This window comes from Nicotiana sylvestris, chromosome 6 (assembly GCF_000393655.2).
Source record: "Nicotiana sylvestris chromosome 6, ASM39365v2, whole genome shotgun sequence".
Taxonomy (NCBI): Eukaryota; Viridiplantae; Streptophyta; class Magnoliopsida; order Solanales; family Solanaceae; genus Nicotiana; species Nicotiana sylvestris.
Genome location: NC_091062.1, coordinates 12468104 through 12490279, shown reverse-complemented (window position 1 = coordinate 12490279; position 22176 = coordinate 12468104). Strand labels below are relative to the sequence as shown.

Here is a 22176-nt window from a genome sequence, read left to right as displayed (position 1 = left end):
GTCGAAATAGTAACCCGTTGTCGTTTGATCAAGTTCGAACTCTTCTCTTTTTGGCGAAGGCCCTTGGACTTAAAGGGTGTTATTTCAAACTTGTCGAAATAGTAACTCGTCGTCGTTCGATTAAGATTGAACTCTTCTCTTTCTGGCGAAGGCCCTTGGCCTTAAAGGGTGTTATTTTGAACTTATCAAAATAGTAACCCGTCGTCGTTCGATCGAGGTCGAACCCTTCTCTTTTTGGCGAAGGCCCTTGGCCTTAAAGGGTGTTATTTCGAACTTGTCAAAATAGTAACCCGTCGTCATTCGATCGAGGTCGAACTCTTCTCTTTTTGGCGAACGCCCTTGGCCTTAAAGGGTGTTATTTCGAACTTGTCAAAATAGTAACCCGTCGCCGTTCGATCAAGGTTGAACTCTTCTCTTTCTGGCGAAGGCCCTTGGCTTTAAAGGGTTTTATTTCGAACTTATCGAAATAGTAACCCGTCGTCGTACGATCGAGGTCGAACTCTTCTCTTTTTGGCGAAGGCCCTTGGCCTTAAAGGTGTTATTTCGAACTTAACGAAATAGAAAGTCGTCGTGGTTCCAGTTTTTGGAGAGCCAGATATCTTCTGGGAGAGTCCCAGTCTATTTGGCATTGCTCGCAACGGAGGGTACAATGTTGGAGAATGCAAAATGTTGCGGTTTCGCTTAAGTTCGCTCTGCGCACAAATTGTAGTTTCCTTGTCTAGCTCGTGTCTTCCGGCTCGGAGGTATCACCGGCGGGCGGTATCACTGTTGTTTTGCAGTAGTTTTTCGTCCTTTGATTGAGGTGTTTCTTTATTCGTTCGCTTGTGCGGCCATTGTATTCATGCTTTAGCAGAGATTAGGAGGCAAGTTAGAATGAAACATTCCTTGCCCCCGTCTGGTGGTCCGATGGGGGAGAACTGTTTGGTAACGTATTTCGCCTTGTTTGGCGTATCGATGGTTGATGGGGAGAAGGTTTCTAAGCTTGATAATTTTGTTTGGCTCTCCTAGCTCCCCCTACTGCACCGCTCCTTTGTCTCGCGTGAGTTTGATTTTTCCTTCGCGCTCCTTTTGGTGAGCAATCGTATTTCTTATCTTTGATCCGGGAGAGACTAGGAAATTTCACTAAGAAATCCCCACAGACGGCGTCAAATTGTTTGACTCAAAAGATACTGAAACCTTTTTGGACAAATCAATCAAAGATGAAGAGGTAAATCTTAGTCAGACATAATAAATTCCAGATCAAAGAGCTAGCAGTATGGATCATATGTAAGATAAAGAAAATGTAAATGATCTTATTGAGATTTTAATATTGCATCTCCCATCAATCGATGAGGAGACAACTTTACATATTTTTAATTCCTCTCTACAAGAATATTAGGAGAGAGCTTTTTAGCTTTAGAGAGAGATAGGAGGAGCCTCCCTCCTCATTGAAAGTTTTCCCTTGTTATATATAGTCGTGGCACCCTTGCCCTTTGCTTGGCCCGGCGTCCTCTTGCCTCTAATGTGTCTTAGTCGCGCTTTTAGGCGCCGCTCTTTCCGACTCGTCGGATGTCGGGAAAGGGGTATGGAGCGAGCTATACTATCTTTCGCTGCCCGGTCACTTAGGCGGAACGTTAGTCAGCTCGATCGTGATGATCAGATTTTGACCAATACAATAATAATCTTACAATATTCAAGGCTAATCATGTTTGAGAAAGTTAAAAGATATAATTAGACATATCTGGACAGTTTAAGCACCAAAATATAGCCACTACTTATTTTATTCATTCAAAATAAGAACTAAATAGCTATTACTAATGGGTTGAAACAATAATTGCATAAAGTAAATAAAGTGAACTCTAATGCAGTTCGTAACTACGGTATCCAAAATTTTAAAGTTCTTTTCATAACTATAGCAGTTCGTAAGGCGGCATAGTCAAATATCTGCTTAATAATACATTCTTTCACGAAGATTATTAATTCAAATCTCAGGCTCATGATACCATATGTAAGCATAAACTTTAATTGCATATCAGGATCTTGAACATGATAATTTTACACGAAATCGTTACAGAAAACATACCTGAATCGTAAGTCATCATCGTGAAGCGGAAGCGTTAATTCAAAATTGGTTTCTCGCCCCTTGCCCTAATTTTACGTTACCGCTGCCTTTAGGGATGGAAGAAAGAAATAAGATACGGTAACCCTAAAGGGTGGGGAGAAGACCAATTTATAGAGGTTCTCACTTAATCCGGTACGTCCATCAAGTAACCGATCGAACGGATGAGATTTGCTCATTAATTAAATATCAATTATGGGCCTGATCTTATTGGGCCACATACACGTAGGAAAAATAACTGACAGGTAAAATGTTTTGAGTAAGCATTAGCTCAAAAAAATGTTTTATTGGATTGATCAATCTAGTTTCAGAGGTCGATGCACATGGGAGGGGGTGGATTCAGGTAAACCAATCCTCCTCTCCCTATATCATATATGGTACTAGTGAATTTCAGCTTAAATACTTAAATTAACATGGGTGAACCCAAGCTCAAGTGACCGTTTTGATGCACTGAGGTGCACCTTCTACCTTTTAGTCAAGAGTTCGATCTCTTACTCTTTTTTCTTTTAAATTAAATTTTTATTAACAAATAGGGTTAAATCCCCGTGCCCCCTGCCTTTTTTTCTAATTAAACACACTGTTTTTGTTTCTTTTTTTTCCTTTTTTATTTGTTACATGACTGTTTTTTTCCCTTTTCTTTCTTTAGTCTTTGTTTTAACTTTTAAAATTATCAAACAAAAAAACTCTCGGAAACTAAGGTCTTTGGCGTTCTTGGTATACCCATGCTTTTGAAATTCTCGATAATGTGGACCAGTTTAGTATTATTCTCTTCCAGATTAAATATATCACTATGATAGTATGATATGACCAATTACAACAGCTTTAATTTGTGCTCACTATCAACAACTCACAATGGAGTTTAAAGAACAACTAATAGCTTTTTAAAAGTAAGTTCTTCTCCTTAATTTATGGAAGACAATCAGAGGCGAGACCAGGATATTAACTTTATGATTTCAAATTTTAGAACGAGAAGTTCACGTTCTAATAAGGTTCTGAATTTAACATATGTACATATTTAATTAATTTCTTAAAACAAATAAATTATTTGGACAAAACCTATTGGGTTTGGCCAAATCCATATATGAGATTCTAGCTCCGCCCCGGAAAACAATTCAACCAATAGAAGTTCGACAGACATATATGAAAGACAACCAATAAAAGATCGACAAACATTCAGAAGTATTATGTTCCAAAAACTCAAAGTTTTTCACTAATTTATTAGCACTTATGCTAGCTTTTGCATTATACAAAACACTTTCACAAGAATCATCAAATTAAACTGAGCATATTAACCTACTGGAGAGCATTATTATTATGGCCTCATGCCTTTACAACATTCCTTATAACATAGTACTACTATATTTTTGCCAGTTTATATTGTTAATATGAGGAATTTTTACACATCATGTCACCTTTACTCATTATAACATGTAATTTATTTTATTTTCAGGATTACAAATCTTATTTTTTAAGAACCATGGCATACAGATATATTTTGGTTGACCTAATAGTATAAAAAATTTCGTACAATATTGATATATAAGTTAAACTCTTGTAGTAGATTATATTCTTGCAAATGCAACTGAGCTCAAAATTAGACTATATCCAAAAGGACAAAAGCATGTTGAAAAATGCAAGCATCCAAATAATATAATATTCAATGATTGGTATTTGATACCATCATGTTCATACATTAATTGATGCAACCATCATCTCAGTAAGTGTGATTCTTTATCATGCTGCCACAACTTTTGAACTTTCTTTTGATTGTCTTTTAGTCTTTGGATAATATCATGAGACAATAAACCAAGTTACTAGATTATGTTTGGGTATAAAGGTTGTGGTGAAGTGGTAAGAAATCCTTCGTCCTTAAGCTGATGTCTCGGGTTCGAACCTTGGTTATGAAGCCGCCTTTGTTAGGGAGCGCTTTACCCTCAATATGGTACTTTCCGGTGCAAATCCAAATTTAGCCAGACCCCAATGCGGGTACTGGACACTGGATGAGAAACAAAAAAAAGGATTGTTACACAAGTAGCCGGCCAGATTTAGTGTTTACTTTTTTTAGCTGGTATACATATATTATATATTAATTATACACATATATATTATTCATGAATTATACATATATTATACATCTGCCGGCTATTTTCAGTTTAAGAGATTAGGTGAAAAAAACAAGTCAAAGGTAGGGCGATATAGTTATAGTCAAAAGCTCTTCTATTACAAATAATATATCGTCTCATAAGAAAGATTGATTCTTTCCGATGAGACGATTCATATTATTTGTAATGTATTTGATTCTTTTTCTTTTTATGGGTCAAGCACATAGAAATGTATTATGTATGAGTGGGAGTAACGAGTAGTATATCTAAAAGGATCATAACTCATTTATTCGAAGCAATTATCAGCAAAATCATCATTCATTTATTGAAGCTAATAGAGTTCAATGGATCAATACATTTGGACAAAGAAGTAGATACAAAAATTGAATTCCTGTCATTTATTTGAGCATATTAATATAATCTAGTGAAATGTTATATACAAAAGGCAGTGATTTCTCCTCTGAATCTACTCTAAAATGTAAGATAAGTTCTTATCATAGTTGCACCAGTTGGATCAGATAACAGATGTCTGATTAGGCCTTTTCTCATGTCATTTGGTGCAATAATAAACATGTAGAAGGCAAATAACATGAGGTCTGCTGATGAAAGACTAGAGCCAAGAAAACCTTGCCACATCCTGCAATAAGTACACTTCTCATTATATGCACTGACAGTCTAAAGAATTTAGACTATTGGGATTCTTATGTCAGTTGGAAACATAGAAAACTTGTACGTACTTTTCGTTTTGATTTTTGTTTCGTATAATGTTGACATGAGAAGAATTTACATGGATAGTCATTGAGGATTCATACAGTCGCCAGAGGTAGTCAGGATTTCAAGTTTATGGGTTCGAAATTCTAATCGTTTTAAGCTATTGGATTCTAATTTAATAATTTATATATATTCAATGAATTTTTTAGAGACAAATACAGGATTTGAACCAAAGCTACTGGGTTCGGCCGAACCCGTTCGGGGCACTCTAGCTCCGCCTCTGATAGCCGCTCCAACTTGTTTGGTACAGAGGGTATAGTTGTTGTTGTTGTTGTTGGTATTAGTGTATCTTAACTTGTTGTATCATGTTGTCCTGCCTTATTTTGTGCGTTACTGACTCACTTATTACAAACCGTTACACGTAGTTTTTTTTGGTTATCTTGTAGTTTAAAAATTCTTTATATTGTCAGCGTATAGAAGTTAAACTGATTTGGAAAACGATGCCACATGATCGAAGATAACGGGGTGATGGAGCAAGATTACCATACCATTTTGGTACACGGAAGAATGCGCGGAAAAATGACCTAATCCCCTCAATATCCAGCTGCAATATGAGTGCCAATCCAAATAGGAAAAACGATCGTTGCCTTTTTCGTTCTTGTGGCCAAAGGGTGTTCCAAGCTGAAGAAAATATGAGCAACTTGCTGAGTCCATATAGGTCAGGACACTACCAATGCAGTCAAAAACTAGTATAATTGGATAACAAGTACCTTGAGTTGAGATACTTGTGGCACTTGAACTGGTAATCATGTTCTTGACATGATTTTGTCTTAAAATATTTGCAAGTACGGAGGCGCATTTTGGCGCCTCGGACAGTGATCTGACAACTGAATAACCTGTTTATGAAGTAGAGGAAGTTTCAGAAGCATTGCATTTAAAGAACACAGTAATAGTAATGTATTTTCTTCTCTTATTACCTGTAGCTGGATGAACCATGCTAGCAGCAGCGCCAAACGCAAGTGTTTTCTGCTCTGTATTTGGCAACGATCCACCAACTGGTATGTAAGACCATTCCTGCGTAAAATTTTGTTAAAGTCATTTTTCAGTCATTCTCTAGTGTGTTCACGGGGAGCCTTGGCGTAACTGGTAAAGTTGCTGCCATGCGACCAAGAGGTCACGAATTCGAGCCGTGGAAACAGTCTCTTGCAGAAATGCAGGGTAAGGTTGCGTACAATAGACCCTTGTGGTCCAGCCCTTCCCCGGACCCGCGCATAGCGGGTGCTTTGCACCGGGTTGCCCTTTTTTTTCTCTAGCAAAAATTGCACGTAACTAAAGGTAGAGTGGATTACCTCCTCGTAGATTTTTTTAATTTTTATGCCCAATGTGTTCAATCGTAACATCAGTTTTTTCTTTAATAGATCAAATGGCATTGCATCTTTTGAAGCCAAACAAGTTTCCTGCAGATAGATACTTTTGTCTGTCACACAAAGCCAAGTAGTAAAGTATGAGGCATAATATCAAAAACTAACCTCGAAAAAGACTCTTGTTTTAGTCATGGGCATGGCATAAAGAAATGTTGGATATTTAGCTTCTAAAGATTGAGCGTCGTGTCTGACATAGTCTCTATAATCCATGAAAACCATCAGGCTTGGATCATACGGATTGTTATCGACCTAATATATAGGAAAAAAGAAAAGAAGAATGATCATATAATTGCAAAATCAGCCAAGTTAGTAATTGGGAAGTGCAGATAGCGGGTTTCTTGAATGTGCATAACCTTATAGGAAGTCCAATTCTAAGTTTACAATAGAAACAGAATCGCCAAATTGAATGCGTACTCTCCAAGACGAGCAGTGAAAGGATAGGCCATAAAAGGAATAATGCAACAAATTGTTCATATAAGCTCGTAAATGATAACTACAGGTAACAGTCTAAAGTCTTCCGGTGCATAACATGAAAAAACCTCAAGGGTTACTCGAGGTTTGATGATATTTCTCTACCTCAACTTCCACTCCATAAGCTGTTTGAACAGAAACCCGAGGACCTCCCAACTCATACTGCAAGAATTTCCCTGAGGCGGCTCCAGATGCAACAGTGACAAACCTGTTATCATAAGTTAGAAGCATCAGAACAAGGATGCAGTTAAGTTTCTAACGTGAACAGTGACAATTTGATGTAGCGGTCCAACTATACCTGCAAGGAATGACAATGTCGCCCTCGCACTCTACAAGACTGTGGCCACTTGTGGACTCAACGATCCTATCCACTTTCGAGTTAAGATATAAAACACCTGCCTCCACACACCTAAGAAGATTAATGTGAATTACAACCTCAATTGTAAGGAATAAATCAACAACTCGTATGACATAAGGAACAAGTTCAGTGAATTTAACCTTTTGAGTAACTCCTCATGCAGTAAATGGCGACTAACTCTTCCATAAGCACGTCCAATAAGAATTGGATCGGCATCATCAAGATATACAATGGTATCACTCCAAACATGTTCAATGCATGCTTGAAGCCCAAGATCTGAAAAAGGAAAGTATAAGCATATGTCTAAATTAAGCTCCAGAGAACAAGAGGTTCTGTTTCTTGAAAGGTTATGTAGAGAAAAGGACTCTTCATAAAAGATAAATAAGGATTACGACCTTTGAACTCGTCTTCCCAGACACCATAGTTATTTGTGAAAGGAAGATCAGGACCAACGAGCCCCACGTTCAACCCGAGTTTAGCAGACTCCGCAGCAAGAGCAAGACCAGCAGGACCACAGCCAATGACCACTAAATCCAGTATAGTTTGTCCAGCTGATGATATTTGTCGCAACTGCAAGCTGAGGTAGTATGATGGACAAAGCAATATAGTTTGCTACAATATAAGAGTTAAAATAAATTGCAGACATAGTTGCTGCAGTATGGTAGTTTTTCTAGCTTCTTCATTTCTTTCATATTGCATAACTCTAACTCACATGGAATTCAATGTGTGGTAATTTGGAATAGTTTAGTAATCGCGAATATAAGGTAAAATACTGTAAGATTTTGTCACACTACCACTGTACACTATAAGTTTGTTTCCTTTTTAAACAGAATTTGACTTTAATTAGCTGAAAGTGTAAAAGAATATTTACACTATCAAGTCACCTAAAAGATAACTATAGGTAACTACATTTACAATAAGTGGAACTGATTACCTAAAAAATAAAGCAGTTAACCTGTTATAACAGGTTAAATTACATAGATATTGTTAAAAAATTTATACTGACAATGTATACAAGTTAAAGGATAACCTTACAACAACAGTAAAGTTGTCTCTGTGTGACCAAAGATTCAAACTATGGGAGCAGCCACTAATACTTGTATTAGGTAGGCTATCTACATCACATCCCTTCGGATCCGGCCCTTACCCAAACCCTGCGTGAATATTAATGCGGGATGTTTTGTGTACCGAACTTCCCTTCTAAGGGTCGCATGGTACGATAGATTAGCAAAAATAATCATGGGATAAAAATTTAGTAGCGCCTTATCCCTTATTTGGTTACTAAGCCCGGAATAAGTTATCCCATGATTAAAAATAGTATCGGGATAACTTATACATACCAGAGGTTGGAATAGTAATCATAGGATAAGTTATCTGGGAATAAAACATTATATTTGACAATCATAGGATTAATAGAACATACCAAACAGTCAATAAGAAATAATAACTAATCCCAACATAACTAATCCCACTATAACTAATCACACCATAACTGATCCTGACATAACTTGTCTTCAAACCAAACGACCCCTTAATGTATACAAGTTAAATCCTTTTAAATATGGGATCAAGAAAATCACCTTATCAGAAAGCTTAGACTGTAGATCCATGTCTTTATTCTGCTGCATTTGAACAAAAACAAGTTCTGAACCACCAGCTTTTATGTAATCTTCTTCATCAGCAAAATCTTCTTTAACCACTACACAACTATCACTTCCACTACACTTCACTTTCATATGTATAGGCCAAAATGGTTGCTTTTTTCTTGGCATAATTCTCTTTCTTCCTAATGATTTGAATCTCGGACACGTAAAAACCGCCATTGTAGCAAAATTTCGAGCTCCAATACACTCCATGTTTGAGCTCCAATTTATATATAGTCTTTCTTTGACTCCTCTGGTTTATTTTTCTTTTCTCAAGATTTTTCAAAATTTGAGATTTTCATTCATTCTTTTGGTTTAATGGGGTTATGAAAATTGAAAATGCATGAAATATTAGCAAGAATTGAAGCTGAATTAAAATGGAGTTTTGTGAGTCTTTGCTGGTTTTTTGGATGGACAGAGAGTGAAGATATGGATAGGAAGGAGGGAAGCTTTTTGCTGATGTGTTCAACTGTCATTTCACAATAATGACACGTGGATGGATTTGATTAGCTGCAGTTATTTCGTTCCGAAAATGTTGAGACGCTTTTTTTTTTTGAATTATTTTTTAATTTTCTATTGTGTTTGATACTTTGATTGCTTTGAAGTTCTCTAGAAAATTGATCAACATTGGCGTTGTTTTCAAACATGTGAATAAATTTCTGATTTTTCTTTTTTCAGTTTTTAGATTTTTTAAACCCAAATATTGTCAAATAAGTCTTTTTATTTTTTTAGAAAAAGGAAAGTTTGAAAGGAACTTAAAAAAAACAAGAGGCATATTTTCTTGTACTAGTCTTGGGGTACGCGCTTTGCGTGTGTACCTATATTAATAAGCATACAATTTTTAAAAATTGTATAAATATTGTTGAATAATGTGTTTGAGTTATCGGACAAATATCAAAGAAAAAATATAAATTCGTACAAATGATGAATATTAGCATAATCTATTCAATAGAGCCATGTCTTTTAGTAATTAAATACAAAATGTAGTTGTATATTAAAACAAACTATATATTTAGTTTACACCATGTTTGTGTCTTCTCAAAGGAACTTGAGAATAGCTTTCGAAAAGAAAAGGTCGGATTTTTTTTAAAATCTTCAAGAGCTATATATTTTTTTACTAAAACTAAAAAGAAAGTATAATAACTTATGAAATTGAATTTATAAAATAATAAATTGAAATATAATTTAAGAAGAATATATTGAATAATGATTGAGGACTTTCAGGAACAAACTTTTTCCTTTTATTGAGTTAGCTATATATGATCGATATTCAACAATTTCAGAAGCTTACACTTTATTTTATTACTCAGACACAAGTTTTAAAAAAATATGTAAGTATCATACAAAAAATTACTGTTTGAGATGGGAAGCACACGCAAAAAATATAAGCTCCTAAAAAGATACAAATTATTTCAAACTTTTCTCCTACTCAAACAATATATTATTCTCTTATCAAAATTACTCTTTGAGATGAGAAACACGGGCAAAAAATATAAGTTTCTAAAAAGATATAAATTATCTTCAAACTTTTTTTCTATTCAAACAATATATTATTCTCTAATCAATTTGTGGAATATTAAAAAAAATACATTTAATAATTAAAATAAATATTTAATTAGGTACAAAATCTCTTACTTTTAATAGTAACTATATAGAAACATCTAGCCTTCTCCCATGGAGGGTTTATCATCCACTAAAATTCCAACTATATCTAGAAAGAATATCAAAACAATTATATGTATATTACCCAAAAATTAATAAGGAGAATAAAAGTAAAATATTGTTTGTATATTTAGTGAAAGATTACGGGATAAAATCTAAACAACTTACCAAAAATTATTCCATTGGTGCACTTTGATGTCTCATCAAATGAAATAAAATTATTTGAAAAATCAATGGTCGAAAAGTGACTATTGCTTTCTTCAACTAAAGTATTTTCCTTAAATCCAACTCAAGCTCCTTGTGCACCTTTGAAAATTAGGATTAGCATTATTGATGCGTCCATTTATGATATAACAGATCTTATTTTATTGTAAATAATTTTTTCACAACTCAATATAACCATTGAAAAGTGTAGCGTGAATTTTTGTTCCCCGTAAAAGTTTCACTGTAAGTTAATCTGATGGTTAAAACTATAATATGAAAAGACATGCATGAAATAAAATATTGATATAAAATAACAATTACCTCTTCGTCAACTAAGGTCACATTTTTCGGGTGCCTTGATTTGTTTTATTGTTGAACTCTTCTACTATTCCACTCCCAAACACTACACTCGTATTATCCAACATGATTCAGATACTCTTAGACTAATAATTGGGACACATTGGCCTAACAATTCTTTTTCATTGGTCATTGCAAGTGTACCTAAAATAAAGCATGCATAAGGGTTTTATAAGTTATCAAAGTGGCTAATTCAATAATTGATTATTTTTATGATGTAAGAAAGATTGTTTACCTGAACGGATGTAATTATTGAAATCTGAGTGATTCAAGCATGGCAATTGCAATAACGCAAATCATGGAGTATTAATATAACACAGAATTAAATCAGATAGTCTAATTTTTAATTCTTTTTAAAACAAGCAACTTGAGCTGGCATAGCAATTATAAGTATTATTAATTATACAACAAAGGAAAAAATAATACTAATATTTAAGTGATAAGACTTAGATCAAATGTCTAATTGATGCAATTTTTCAATAACCTGTAATAAATTTGTAAATTATGTGAGATGTGAAATTAGCCAAGTCAAAAATATGAAACAAAAACTATATAATAAAAAATTATTGGTGCAACAATAAAAATAAATTATTGATGCAACACTAAAAACGGTGCATGCAAACGTGCTTGTAAAATACGAAGTAGCAAAAGATGTTGATATATTAGTAAAAGAAACAACACCTGGAATCGTGATGTTGGAATAGGGCGAACTTTGACGATTAAATTGTGATATTGTAGCTTCTTTTATAGAAGTATTATGGTACACAATTTGACACGTGAAAGGAATTATATAAAGTAAATTTGTGTGTAGGTCAAAGAGACAAGAAAAATTAATCAAATAATAAAAACTTCTACCAAAATATTTCCTTGTGTCATCCAGCAAGTCAAATTCTTTAGAACACTTTCTTGCGCAACGGAACCACAATAATGATGGTTCCATTTTACCCGGTATGGAACTTTTTTGGTTGTAATTGAATACCCGGTATAGAATTTACTGTAAGTCAATTACATATGCTTTTTGGTTCAATAATGCGAATAAATCCAACCAAAAACTAACATATTATATGGTCGCATTAATATCATAATACCTCCTAGTCAAATTCTTTAATAAACTTTCCTTGTGCAATAGTAGAAAATTTTTATTACCAAATAATTAAGGCAACATAATAACTCATTTAATACTTCAAAGAGTAAAGGGAATATGTTATTTAATGAGAGTGAAAGTTTAGGAATTATTTTTATTAAGTTTCCTTGGGTAAGAAATGTGAGAAAATTTAACCAATTAATTAAGGCAAAGTTTAATAACAAGTAATTGAAGAAAAATTTACCAAAAAATTCGAAAAACTAAATTAATTAAGTGAATTTTTTTAAATATTTATGAAATACTTAAATTACTATATTGTCCTATGGAAACTCTATGTTTTAAAGGATAAAAAACGTGAACGACATTTCGCTAATGACCTTCATGCTTTTAATATAATATAAATAGATATAGATATAGATTATATAAAGGGTTCAATTGCAAAACCATAGGAGAGATCATGAGTTCATGTGCCTCGTATATTAGTTTGACCACTTATATTACCGATCCCTACATTATAATTCTTGTATTATTAAGAGATATTGTCGTTTTTAGCCTACACGCTAGAAACTGTTTACATTTGGTAGCCGAAAAGAGTGTATAAAATTTGTATAATTTTTATATATAATATATAGAATGTATATATATAGAAAAAATATATATTTTCGGCTATTATTTTGAGAGCGACTATACATTTTTCGGCTATTATTAATCCTTACATTATGATCTCTGCAGTTTGATGCTCGCCAGTTCGATGCAAAAATCACTGAATTGTAAGAACAATTGCCTCTCTATAGTTAGTTTGTTGCTTTTCAGTTATGATAATTTTCTTAGAACACGACAACAAACAACAATAACTACGTTTCAGTTCCAGATAAGTTGGAGTCAGCTATATGAATTCTCACTTTTTCGCAAGTCGTCAACAACAACATACCCAGTATATTGATAGAGGCATAAACAAAATTTATATTTTATGGATTCAAACCAATTATATTTTTAAAGTTATGGGTTCATATCTATCATATGTTATAATTTTAGTAATTTTTTGCACATAAATTTATACTCTGCACTGAAAGTAGCGGGCCGGGTTCAGTTAAACCCGGTACCAAAGGGCGGGATCCGCCCCTGTCTGTGAATGTAGAGATATTGTTCTTGATAGACCTTCGACTAAAGAAAAGCATGACGCATGTCATCATGACAACAAATAATAACAATTAATGATAATATTAGAAGTTATCTAACAAGATTAAAATATAATTTTCTAGGAAGATGAACATAATATCTTTTTATGTTATTTTTACCCTTTATGCTGCATTTTTTTTGTTGTTGCTATACATAGCGTGGATATTAACTTTTTTTGGTTTTGTGACTTCAGGCTTTCAGGTGATGGGCAAGAATTCTTTACCCCGTACGATGAGGTCTATGATAGTTTTGATAACATGGGATTAAAGGAAAATCTTGTGAGAGGCATTTATGCATATGGTTAGTTGCAAATCTTTTCTACTATCTTGTTGTGCTTGACTAATGCATATACACATTACTCTAGTTACTATTAGGGCAGAGCTAGGAATTTAAAAGGGTAGCCTAGTGTACTAAACTTTCGTTATATGCGGGGGCCGGAAGAACCGGATCACAAGGGGTCTATTGTTCGCAGCCTTACACTGTGTTTCTGCAAAAAGCTGTTTCCACAGCTTGAACCTGTGACCTCCTGGTCACATGACAGCAACTTTACCAGTTACGCCAAGGCTCCCTTCAGGAGCTTAGGAATTTGAGTAACCAAATTCAAAAATATTGTCACACCTAAGATATGAACATATGTCGCAAATAGGCAAAAACGATTCTTTTTTTATTATATATAAATTTTCACATCCCTTTACACGAGGGAAAATTCTAGTAAAGTTGCAAAATGGGGTTCAAGTTGCATTAGATCATAGATTCAAATTCCGGATGTGATTGTCTAGTATTTTTTTGAACCCCTTTGTATAAATTTTTGGTTTCGCAGCTGGTCAAGGGAATTCAATAGTTTATATATATTACTCTTTTTGTATAGAGTAACTGATGATGTCCATCTCATTGAAGAAATATTAGACATGTGCCTAATAAAAGTTTCTTTGGTTTGGTAGCCAACCTTGTTGACTTGGTTTGGTTAGGTAGTCAACCTTGTTGAATTAGTTTGGTTTGGTAGCCAACCTTGTTGAATTTTTTTGGTTTGGTAGCCAACTTTGTTGAATTGTGAAAAATATGTGTAAATTGTCAAATATTGTAGGCTTTAGAGAGTGAAGCTTTGGCTATAAAAGGAGAGCTTCAACTCTCATTCCTCCACACCAACAAAGAGAGAAAGAAAGAGTGAGGTTTCACAGATAGGGTATAAGAAAATAGACTGTGAGGAAAATAGAGAGGGAGCGATATTGTAGTGAGGTGGGAATATCAAAAGAGAGTTATTTCTTATGAGTGTTGTAGTGGTCTTTGGAGTATTTTACTCGGAGCTACAAAGTGTAAAATTCCGTACTATAGTGATATCAGTTGCTCCTCTCGGGGTCGTAGTTTTTTCCTTATTAAAAGGGTTTTCCACGTAAAAATCTTGGTGTCGCTGTTACTCTTTTATTTTTGTTAATTATCGTATCTCGGTGCTACATTATTATTCCTCTTTTATTACCGTAAATATTATTTCTGTGGGGGTTTATTCCCAATAGTAACTTTCCGGCAAGTTTGAACTTTTTGAATTCCCTTATTAAAATTCCCGACTCTGCTACTGATTTCGATATATATAGGTTTTGAGAAACCCTCTGCAATCCAGCAAAGAGGAATTGTACCCTTTTGCAAAGGTCTTGATGTGATACAACAGGCTCAGTCTGGAACAGGGAAGACTGCTACTTTTTGTTCTGGAGTTCTTAACCAACTTGACTATGAACTGCTGGAATGTCAAGCTTTGGTTTTGGCTCCCACGCGCGAGCTTGCACAACAAATCGAGAAGGTGATGCGAGCACTCGGAGACTATCTTGGTGTGAAGGCACTGTTGCGGAAGCCAAATGTATATAGTGTGAATAAGTCACAACTACTATACCAAAAATTATGACAGCCACCAAATAATAAATAAGACAATAAAACAATAATAAAAGGAACACCAGAATTTACGAGGTTCGGCTAATTTTGCCTACTCCTCGGACACAACCAATATTTTATTTCACTCCAAAAATACAAGTGAAATAATACTAAAGAGAGAAGATACAAATGCCTTAAACAGATGAGAAGGCAAATGAGAGGTGTGTTTCAATCCTAAACATTAGGCCTTCTTTTATAGGGGAAAAATCCCCCCAAACTTAACTCCCAACCAATGTGGGACTTTGGCATTTTGCCAAACTTCAACAAATCTCCACCTTGGCAAAATTCCACATTTTCAATTCTCTCTCAATAACAAATTTTGGTTGTGTCTTCATCTTCAATCTTCAGTGTTCAACAATGTTGATCAAATCCAAACAATGTTGAAACTTGACCGCAGTCACCACCTTTGTCAGCATATCAGCAGGATTCTCTGTAGTATGAATTTTCTTCACCGTGACTCCACCTTCTTCTATGATTTCGCGTACGAAATGATACCGAACATCAATGTGCTTCGTCCTTGCATGATAAACTTGGTTCTTCGCTAATTGAATAGCACTTTGACTATCACAAAAAATTGTGATACCTTTTTGTTCAACACCAAGCTCCTTTAGCAATCCTTGAAGCCAAATTGCCTCTTTCACAGCATCTGTAATAGCCATGTATTCTGCCTCTGTTGTAGACAAAGCAACTGTTGACTGCAAAGTAGACTTCCAACTAACTGGTGCCTTTGCAAAAGTAAACACATAACCAGTAGTTGATCTTCGTTTGTCCATATCACCCGCAAAATCTGAGTCACAATATCCAACTACAGACTGATTGTCTTCCTGCTCAAAAACTAACCCGACATCTACAGTATTATGAATATACCGTAGAATCCACTTCACAGCTTGCCAATGCTCCTTCCCTGGATTGTGCATATATCTGCTAATAACTCCAACAGCTTGTGAAATGTCAGGCCTTGTGCAAACCATTGCATACATCAAGCTACCAACAACATTTGCGTATGGTACCTTTGACATATACTCTCGTTCAGCTTCATCCATTGGCGACATAGTAGTACTTAGCTTAAAATGGGAAGCAAGTGGAGTACTAACTGGCTTAGTCTTGTCATCTATGCCAAAACGTTGAAGTACTCTCTTCAAATATTCCTTTTGAGATAAACAGAGTTTCTTTGAACGTCTATCTCTAATTATCTCCATGCCAAGAATTTTCTTTGCCTCACCCAAATCCTTCATCTCGAACTCCTTCTTCAGTTGAATCTTCAACTTATCAATTTCTTCCAAATTCTTGGAAGCTATCAACATATCATCAACATATAGGAGAAGATATACAAAAGAACCATCTTTAAGCTTGTGCAAATACACACAATGATCGTATTTGCTTCTCTTGTACCCTTGCCGCAACATAAACTCGTCAAATCGCTTGTACCATTGTCTAGAAGATTGTTTCAATCCGTACAACGATTTTTCAAGTTTGCACACCATATTTTCTTTTCCAGCAACTTTGAATCCTTCTGGCTGAGTCATGTAGATTTCCTCCTCCAAGTTTCCATGTAAAAACGCAGTTTTTACATCCATCTGAACTAGTTCCAAATCCAATTGTGCTACCAAAGCCAACATAATTCTAATGGAGGAATGTTTTACAACTGGAGAAAACACTTCATTGTAATCAATTCCCTCCTTTTGAGCATATCCTTTGGCCACCAATCTTGCTTTGTAGCGAACATCTACTTGGTTAGGAAATCCTTCCTTCTTTGCAAATACCCATTTGCACCCAATTGCTTTCTTTCCCTTCGGGAGATTGGCCAATCTCCATGTATGATTCTGATGAAGGGACTGTATTTCATCATTCATGGCAATCCTCCACTTATCTTCTTCTGAACTTTGGACAGCGTCTTTATAAGTAGTAGGAACATCATCAGCTACAATTGAGGTTGCACAAGCAACCGTCTCTATGAGACGAACAGGTTTCGTTATTGTTCTTTTTGGCCTGCTGGTTGCTATTGATTCAAGTTGTTGTTGAGATTCCTGAGTTGGAATCTCCTCTACTGGCTCTCCTTCCAGAGGGTAATCTTCATTTGTTTCCTCCTCTGCTTCTTGTGTAGGAAAAATAAATTTTCCCTCAAACTCCACCTGCTTAGAAGCACCTTCATTTTGTTTGGTATCTTCTGTTACCTTATTTACCATAGCAAATTCATCAAAGGTAACATCTCTGCTGAATATTACTTTCTTTGTCATAGGACACCATAAGCGATATCCTTTGACTCCAGAAGTAATTCCCATAAAAATAGCCTTCTTTGCCCTTGGATCCAATTTTGACTCTGTCACATGATAATATGCAGTTGAGCCAAACACGTGCAAAGAGTTATAATCTACAGCAGGTTTTCCGTACCATTTTTCAAATGGTGTTTTGCCATCAATAGCAGCAGATGGTAGACGATTAATGAGGTGGCATGCATATGTAATTGCCTCAGCCCAAAATTCTTTGCCCAAGCCAGCATTGGACAACATACACCGTACCTTCTCCAGCAAGGTCCGGTTCATACGTTCTGCCACTCCATTCTGTTGTGGTGTATGTCTAACAGTGAAGTGTCGGATGATGCCATCATTTTCACAGACCTTATTGAAATGATCATTTTTGTATTCACCTCCATTGTCTGTGCGAATACACTTGATTCTCCTGCCTGTCTGATTCTCCACCATCGTCTTCCATTTGAGAAAAATTCCCAACACTTCATCTTTGCTCTTCATTGTATACACCCATACTCTTCGGGAAAAATCATCAACAAAGGTTACAAAATAGTGCTTCCCACCCAATGAAGGTGTTTTGGAAGGACCCCAAACATCAGAGTGTACATAATCCAAAATGCCTTTAGTATTATGGATCGCTGTACCAAATTTAACCCTTGTCTGTTTCCCTTTAACACAATGCTCACAAAACTCCAAGTTGCAAGCCTTTACTCCTTTTAACAATCCTTGATCTGATAGAGTTTTCAAGGATTTTCCTCCAGCATGTCCCAAGCGCATGTGCCATAGCTTGGTTGCTTCTGCCTCTTTGTCGTCACTGGATGTTACTGTCGCTGTCCCAATAACTGTACTGCCACGATAGCGGTACATATTATTATTCTTCCGATTAGCCTTCATTACCACTAGTGCACCGGAGCATACTCTCATCACTCCATTTTCTGCAATGATTTTGAACCCTTTTGATTCTAGGGCTCCCACAGAGATGAGATTCTTCTTTAAATCCGGTACATATCGAACATCTATCAATGTTCTGATCATTCCATCATGGTTCCTTAATCGTATTGAACCAATGCCATATGAGGTAAGAGGGCTGTTATCCGCTGTGTGGATGACTCCATATTCTCCTTCTTGAAATTCCACGAACCAGTCCCTGTTGGGACACATATGATAGCTACAAGCCGAGTCCATCAACCATATGTCTGATGATGTTGATGACTCTGTTGTAACTAATGAGAAGTCTGAATCATCACAATCAGCTACATTTGAATCCATAATAGCCTTTCCATTGTTATGTTTGGCCTTATTCTTCAACTTCGGACAGTCTTTCTTCCAGTGCCCTTTTTCTCGACAAAAGGCACATTCATCTTTGCTGGGTCTGGATCTTGACTTGGATCTTCCCTTCTTTGTCCTCGTTTGATTTTGAGGACGACCCCTCACAAACAGTGCTTCTCCTTCTCCGCCCTTCTGTTTTTCTCGCTTTCTTTGTTCATAGCTGTACAAAGCTGAACAAACTTCTCTGAGAGAAATTTCGTCATTTCCATGGAGTAGAGTAGTTTCAAGGTGCTCGTACTCATCAGGAAGTGACGCCAACAACATTAAGGCCAAGTCACCATCATCATAAGTTGTATCCATATTTTGCAAATCTGTGACCAACTTATTGAAACTGGTGATATGTTCATTCATCGTGGTACCAGGAACATAGGTGAAGTGAAACAGTCTCTTCTTCATGTACAATTTATTTTGACTGTTTTTCTTCAAAAATTTATCCTCCAGTGCTTTCCATAATTTACTTGCAGAAGTTTCCTTTGTGTATGGATATTTCTGCTCTCTAGCAAGGTAGGATCGAATGGTACCGCAAGCAACACGGTTGATAATTCTCCAATCTTCTTCTCCAATAACATCTGGTTTCTTTTCTTCAATGGCCAGATCTAGCCCTTGTTGAAAAAGGACATCTAGAACCTCGCCTTGCCACATCCCAAAATGTCCGGACCCGTCAAAAATTTCTACCGCAAATTTCGCATTTGACACAATTCTTGTCATAAGCGAAGATGCCAATGATGACGTATTGTTGACACTTGATGTAGATTCTTCTTGTTTATTGTCCCCCATATTTGACACAAATATTATTTAATAGCTGACGACACAAATCAAGATTATTTCCTTTCTGATGTAGAAGATCAGACTAAGCTGCAACTACAGAGCATACTCAGACAGAACCTTGACTCAGTTACCAAGATAAATCTTTTCTGATGTGGAAGATCAGACTATGCTGCAACCACAGAGCATACTTAGACAGTACCTTGGCTCTGATACCAATTGTTGCGGAAGCCAAATGTATATAGTGTGAATAAGTCACAACTACTATACCAAAAATTATGACAGCCACCAAATAATAAATAAGACAATAAAACAATAATAAAGGGAACACCAGAATTTACGAGGTTCGGCTAATTTTGCCTACTCCTCGGACACAACCAATATTTTATTTCACTCCAAAAATACAAGTGAAATAATACTAAAGAGAGAAGATACAAATGCCTTAAACAGATGAGAAGGCAAATGAGAGGTGTGTTTCAATCCTAAACATTAGGCCTTCTTTTATAGGGGAAAAATCCCCCCAAACTTAACTCCCAACCAATGTGGGACTTTGGCATTTTGCCAAACTTCAACAAATCTCCACCTTGGCAAAATTCCACATTTCCAACTCGTCCTTTCAAACGGGGTTCATGTCGTTGTTGGGACGCCTGGCCGTGTATTTGACATGTTGAGGAGACAATCGCTCCGCCCTGATTATATAAAGATGTTTGTATTGGATGAGGCTGATGAAATGCTTTCAAGAGGCTTCAAAGATCAGGTTTGTTTTCTTTTTCAATGAGTTATCTGTGACATTTCGTGTCCTGTTTGTCCATACATGTTACTATATATGCCGAGGCGGAGCTAGCCTTTTTTGCTTACGGATTCGGCTGAAATCGGTAGTTTTTGTTCAGATCGTGTATTTGTCTTGTGAAATTCATGGAATAATGTATAAACTGTTAAGTTAGAACCCAATAACTTAAAAGAACTGGAATCGCAAACCTATAAGCTTCAAATTCTTGCTCCGCCTCTGTATATATCTATTGGTCACACAAGCAGAGGCGGGGCTTCGTGTATCAGTTATGGGTTCATCTAAACCCGGTAGCTTTGACTCAAATCTTGTATATGTTTAACTAGAAAATAAGAATTTCGGTCAAAGATTAATTTTAAAAGAACGCGGGTTACTGATAATCAAACAAAGAAATAATTATGTAATAAAAAAAAAGAATTGAATTGAAAAGTAGCTGAGTAAGCAAAATAAAGCAATGTAAATCAGTATATTCCAATAATAATCTGTGTCCCCATACAAATGTCATTTCTCTCCTTTTATAGCTATTTCTAAGTACTGCGTTTCTTCCCTCTCATAATAGAGCAATTAATGGCATTAATGTGATGTCATAATTGGCAATCGTAACTGTTTCGTGAAGATTCTATAACGTTTCCCATCATTGATGCTCATTAATTACATATAATACGTATCTGTACTTTTTGCTAACTAGGTTCATTCCTCCGATGTCTCTTCAAATTATCAAGAGATCCGAGTAACCGTTCCTACTTGTTTTCTTGAACCTTTGCCCGTACCTATTAAGGCTCGCAACTCTTTGAATACTCTTTGCTAGTTGTCAGTCTTTTATTGATCCACATGTCTTGATATGTCAGCACACAATTAATTCCAAATGTTAACTCGATTTTCCCCAATACAGTATATGTAAAAGAATCAATAATAAGTACAAATAACAGACTTCAGACCTAATAAATCAACTGAACTTTGGTAGAATCTCAAACTCGAATACATAATATTTAAATCTTGGATCCGCTTATCCTGACACTAGGATGTGTCTACTATCTTTCTTATATTTGCTTTTGTGTGAAGGTTTTTCAATATGTACATTCACTGGATTTCTCAAGATGGCTTATTAGTCCAAATTATGCTCTCATAACTTAAGATGAATCTTCAGAGCTTTTGTAATGATTTTCTAATATTTATACCTCTTCTTTGTATCCAGATTAATGATATTTTCCAGCTCTTGCCTACTGAGATTCAAGTTGGTATTTTCTCTGCAACAATGCCACCTGAGGCCCTTGAGATCACAAGAAAGTTCATGAAAAATCCCGTGAGGATTCTTGTGAAGCGCGACGAGCTAACTTTAGAAGGTATCAAGCAGTTTTACGTCAACGTGGGAGAGGAAAGAGATAAGCTTGAAACACTTTGCGATCTATACGAATCATTAGCCATTACACAGAGTGTGATCTTTGTGAATACTCGTCGCAAAGTTGATTGGTTGACAGAGCAGATGCGCGAAAGAGATCATACGGTCTCAGCCACTCACGGTGACATGGACCAAAACACGAGGGACATAATAATGCGCGAGTTTCGTTCTGGTTCTTCTCGTGTTCTTATCAGCACGGATCTTTTGGCGCGAGGAATTGATGTTCAACAAGTCTCGCTTGTCATGAATTACGATCTTCCTACTCAGCCTGAGAACTATCTGCATCGTATCGGACGTAGTGGAAGGTTTGGTAGGAAAGGTGTGGCCATCAATTTTGTTACAAGGGATGATGAGAAGATGCTGTGTGATATTCAGAAATTTTACAATGTGGTGATTGAGGAGTTGCCTGCAACTGTTGCTGATCTCCTGTAACA

General features: G+C 35.8%; 2 protein-coding genes across 2 annotated transcripts; one reads left to right on the top strand and one right to left on the bottom strand.

The window, feature by feature from the left end:
* Positions 1-4575: 4575 nt before the first annotated feature.
* Positions 4576-9163, bottom strand: LOC104228679 (lycopene epsilon cyclase, chloroplastic). Its single transcript, XM_009781191.2, has 11 exons — positions 8745-9163; positions 7560-7734; positions 7305-7440; positions 7105-7215; positions 6912-7014; positions 6441-6584; positions 6261-6368; positions 5889-5985; positions 5682-5807; positions 5460-5592; positions 4576-4837 (listed from the first exon to the last, which is right to left on the bottom strand). Exons 1-11 carry the CDS (start codon positions 9018-9020, stop codon positions 4672-4674), a joined length of 1575 nt encoding a protein of 524 aa, XP_009779493.1. The 5' UTR covers positions 9021-9163; the 3' UTR covers positions 4576-4671.
* Positions 9147-22174, top strand: LOC104228682 (eukaryotic initiation factor 4A-15-like). Its single transcript, XM_070148059.1, has 6 exons — positions 9147-9278; positions 12847-12884; positions 13487-13593; positions 14883-15122; positions 20108-20313; positions 21539-22174. Exons 1-6 carry the CDS (start codon positions 9147-9149, stop codon positions 22172-22174), a joined length of 1359 nt encoding a protein of 452 aa, XP_070004160.1.
* Positions 22175-22176: the final 2 nt, after the last annotated feature.

Coding starts and splice junctions, on each gene's coding strand:
- LOC104228679 (XM_009781191.2), bottom strand. CDS start 9,020: ATGGAGTGTATTGGAGCTCGAAATTTTGCTACAATGGCGGTTTTTACG. Junction 7,216..7,304: donor CATGAGGAGTTACTCAAAAG/GTTAAATTCACT, acceptor TAATCTTCTTAG/GTGTGTGGAGGCAGGTGTTT. Junction 6,369..6,440: donor AAACAAGAGTCTTTTTCGAG/GTTAGTTTTTGA, acceptor ATCTATCTGCAG/GAAACTTGTTTGGCTTCAAA.
- LOC104228682 (XM_070148059.1), top strand. CDS start 9,147: ATGCATGAAATATTAGCAAGAATTGAAGCTGAATTAAAATGGAGTTTT. Junction 12,885..13,486: donor GATGCAAAAATCACTGAATT/GTAAGAACAATT, acceptor TTGTGACTTCAG/GCTTTCAGGTGATGGGCAAG. Junction 15,123..20,107: donor AGACTATCTTGGTGTGAAGG/CACTGTTGCGGA, acceptor AATGTGGGACTT/TGGCATTTTGCCAAACTTCA.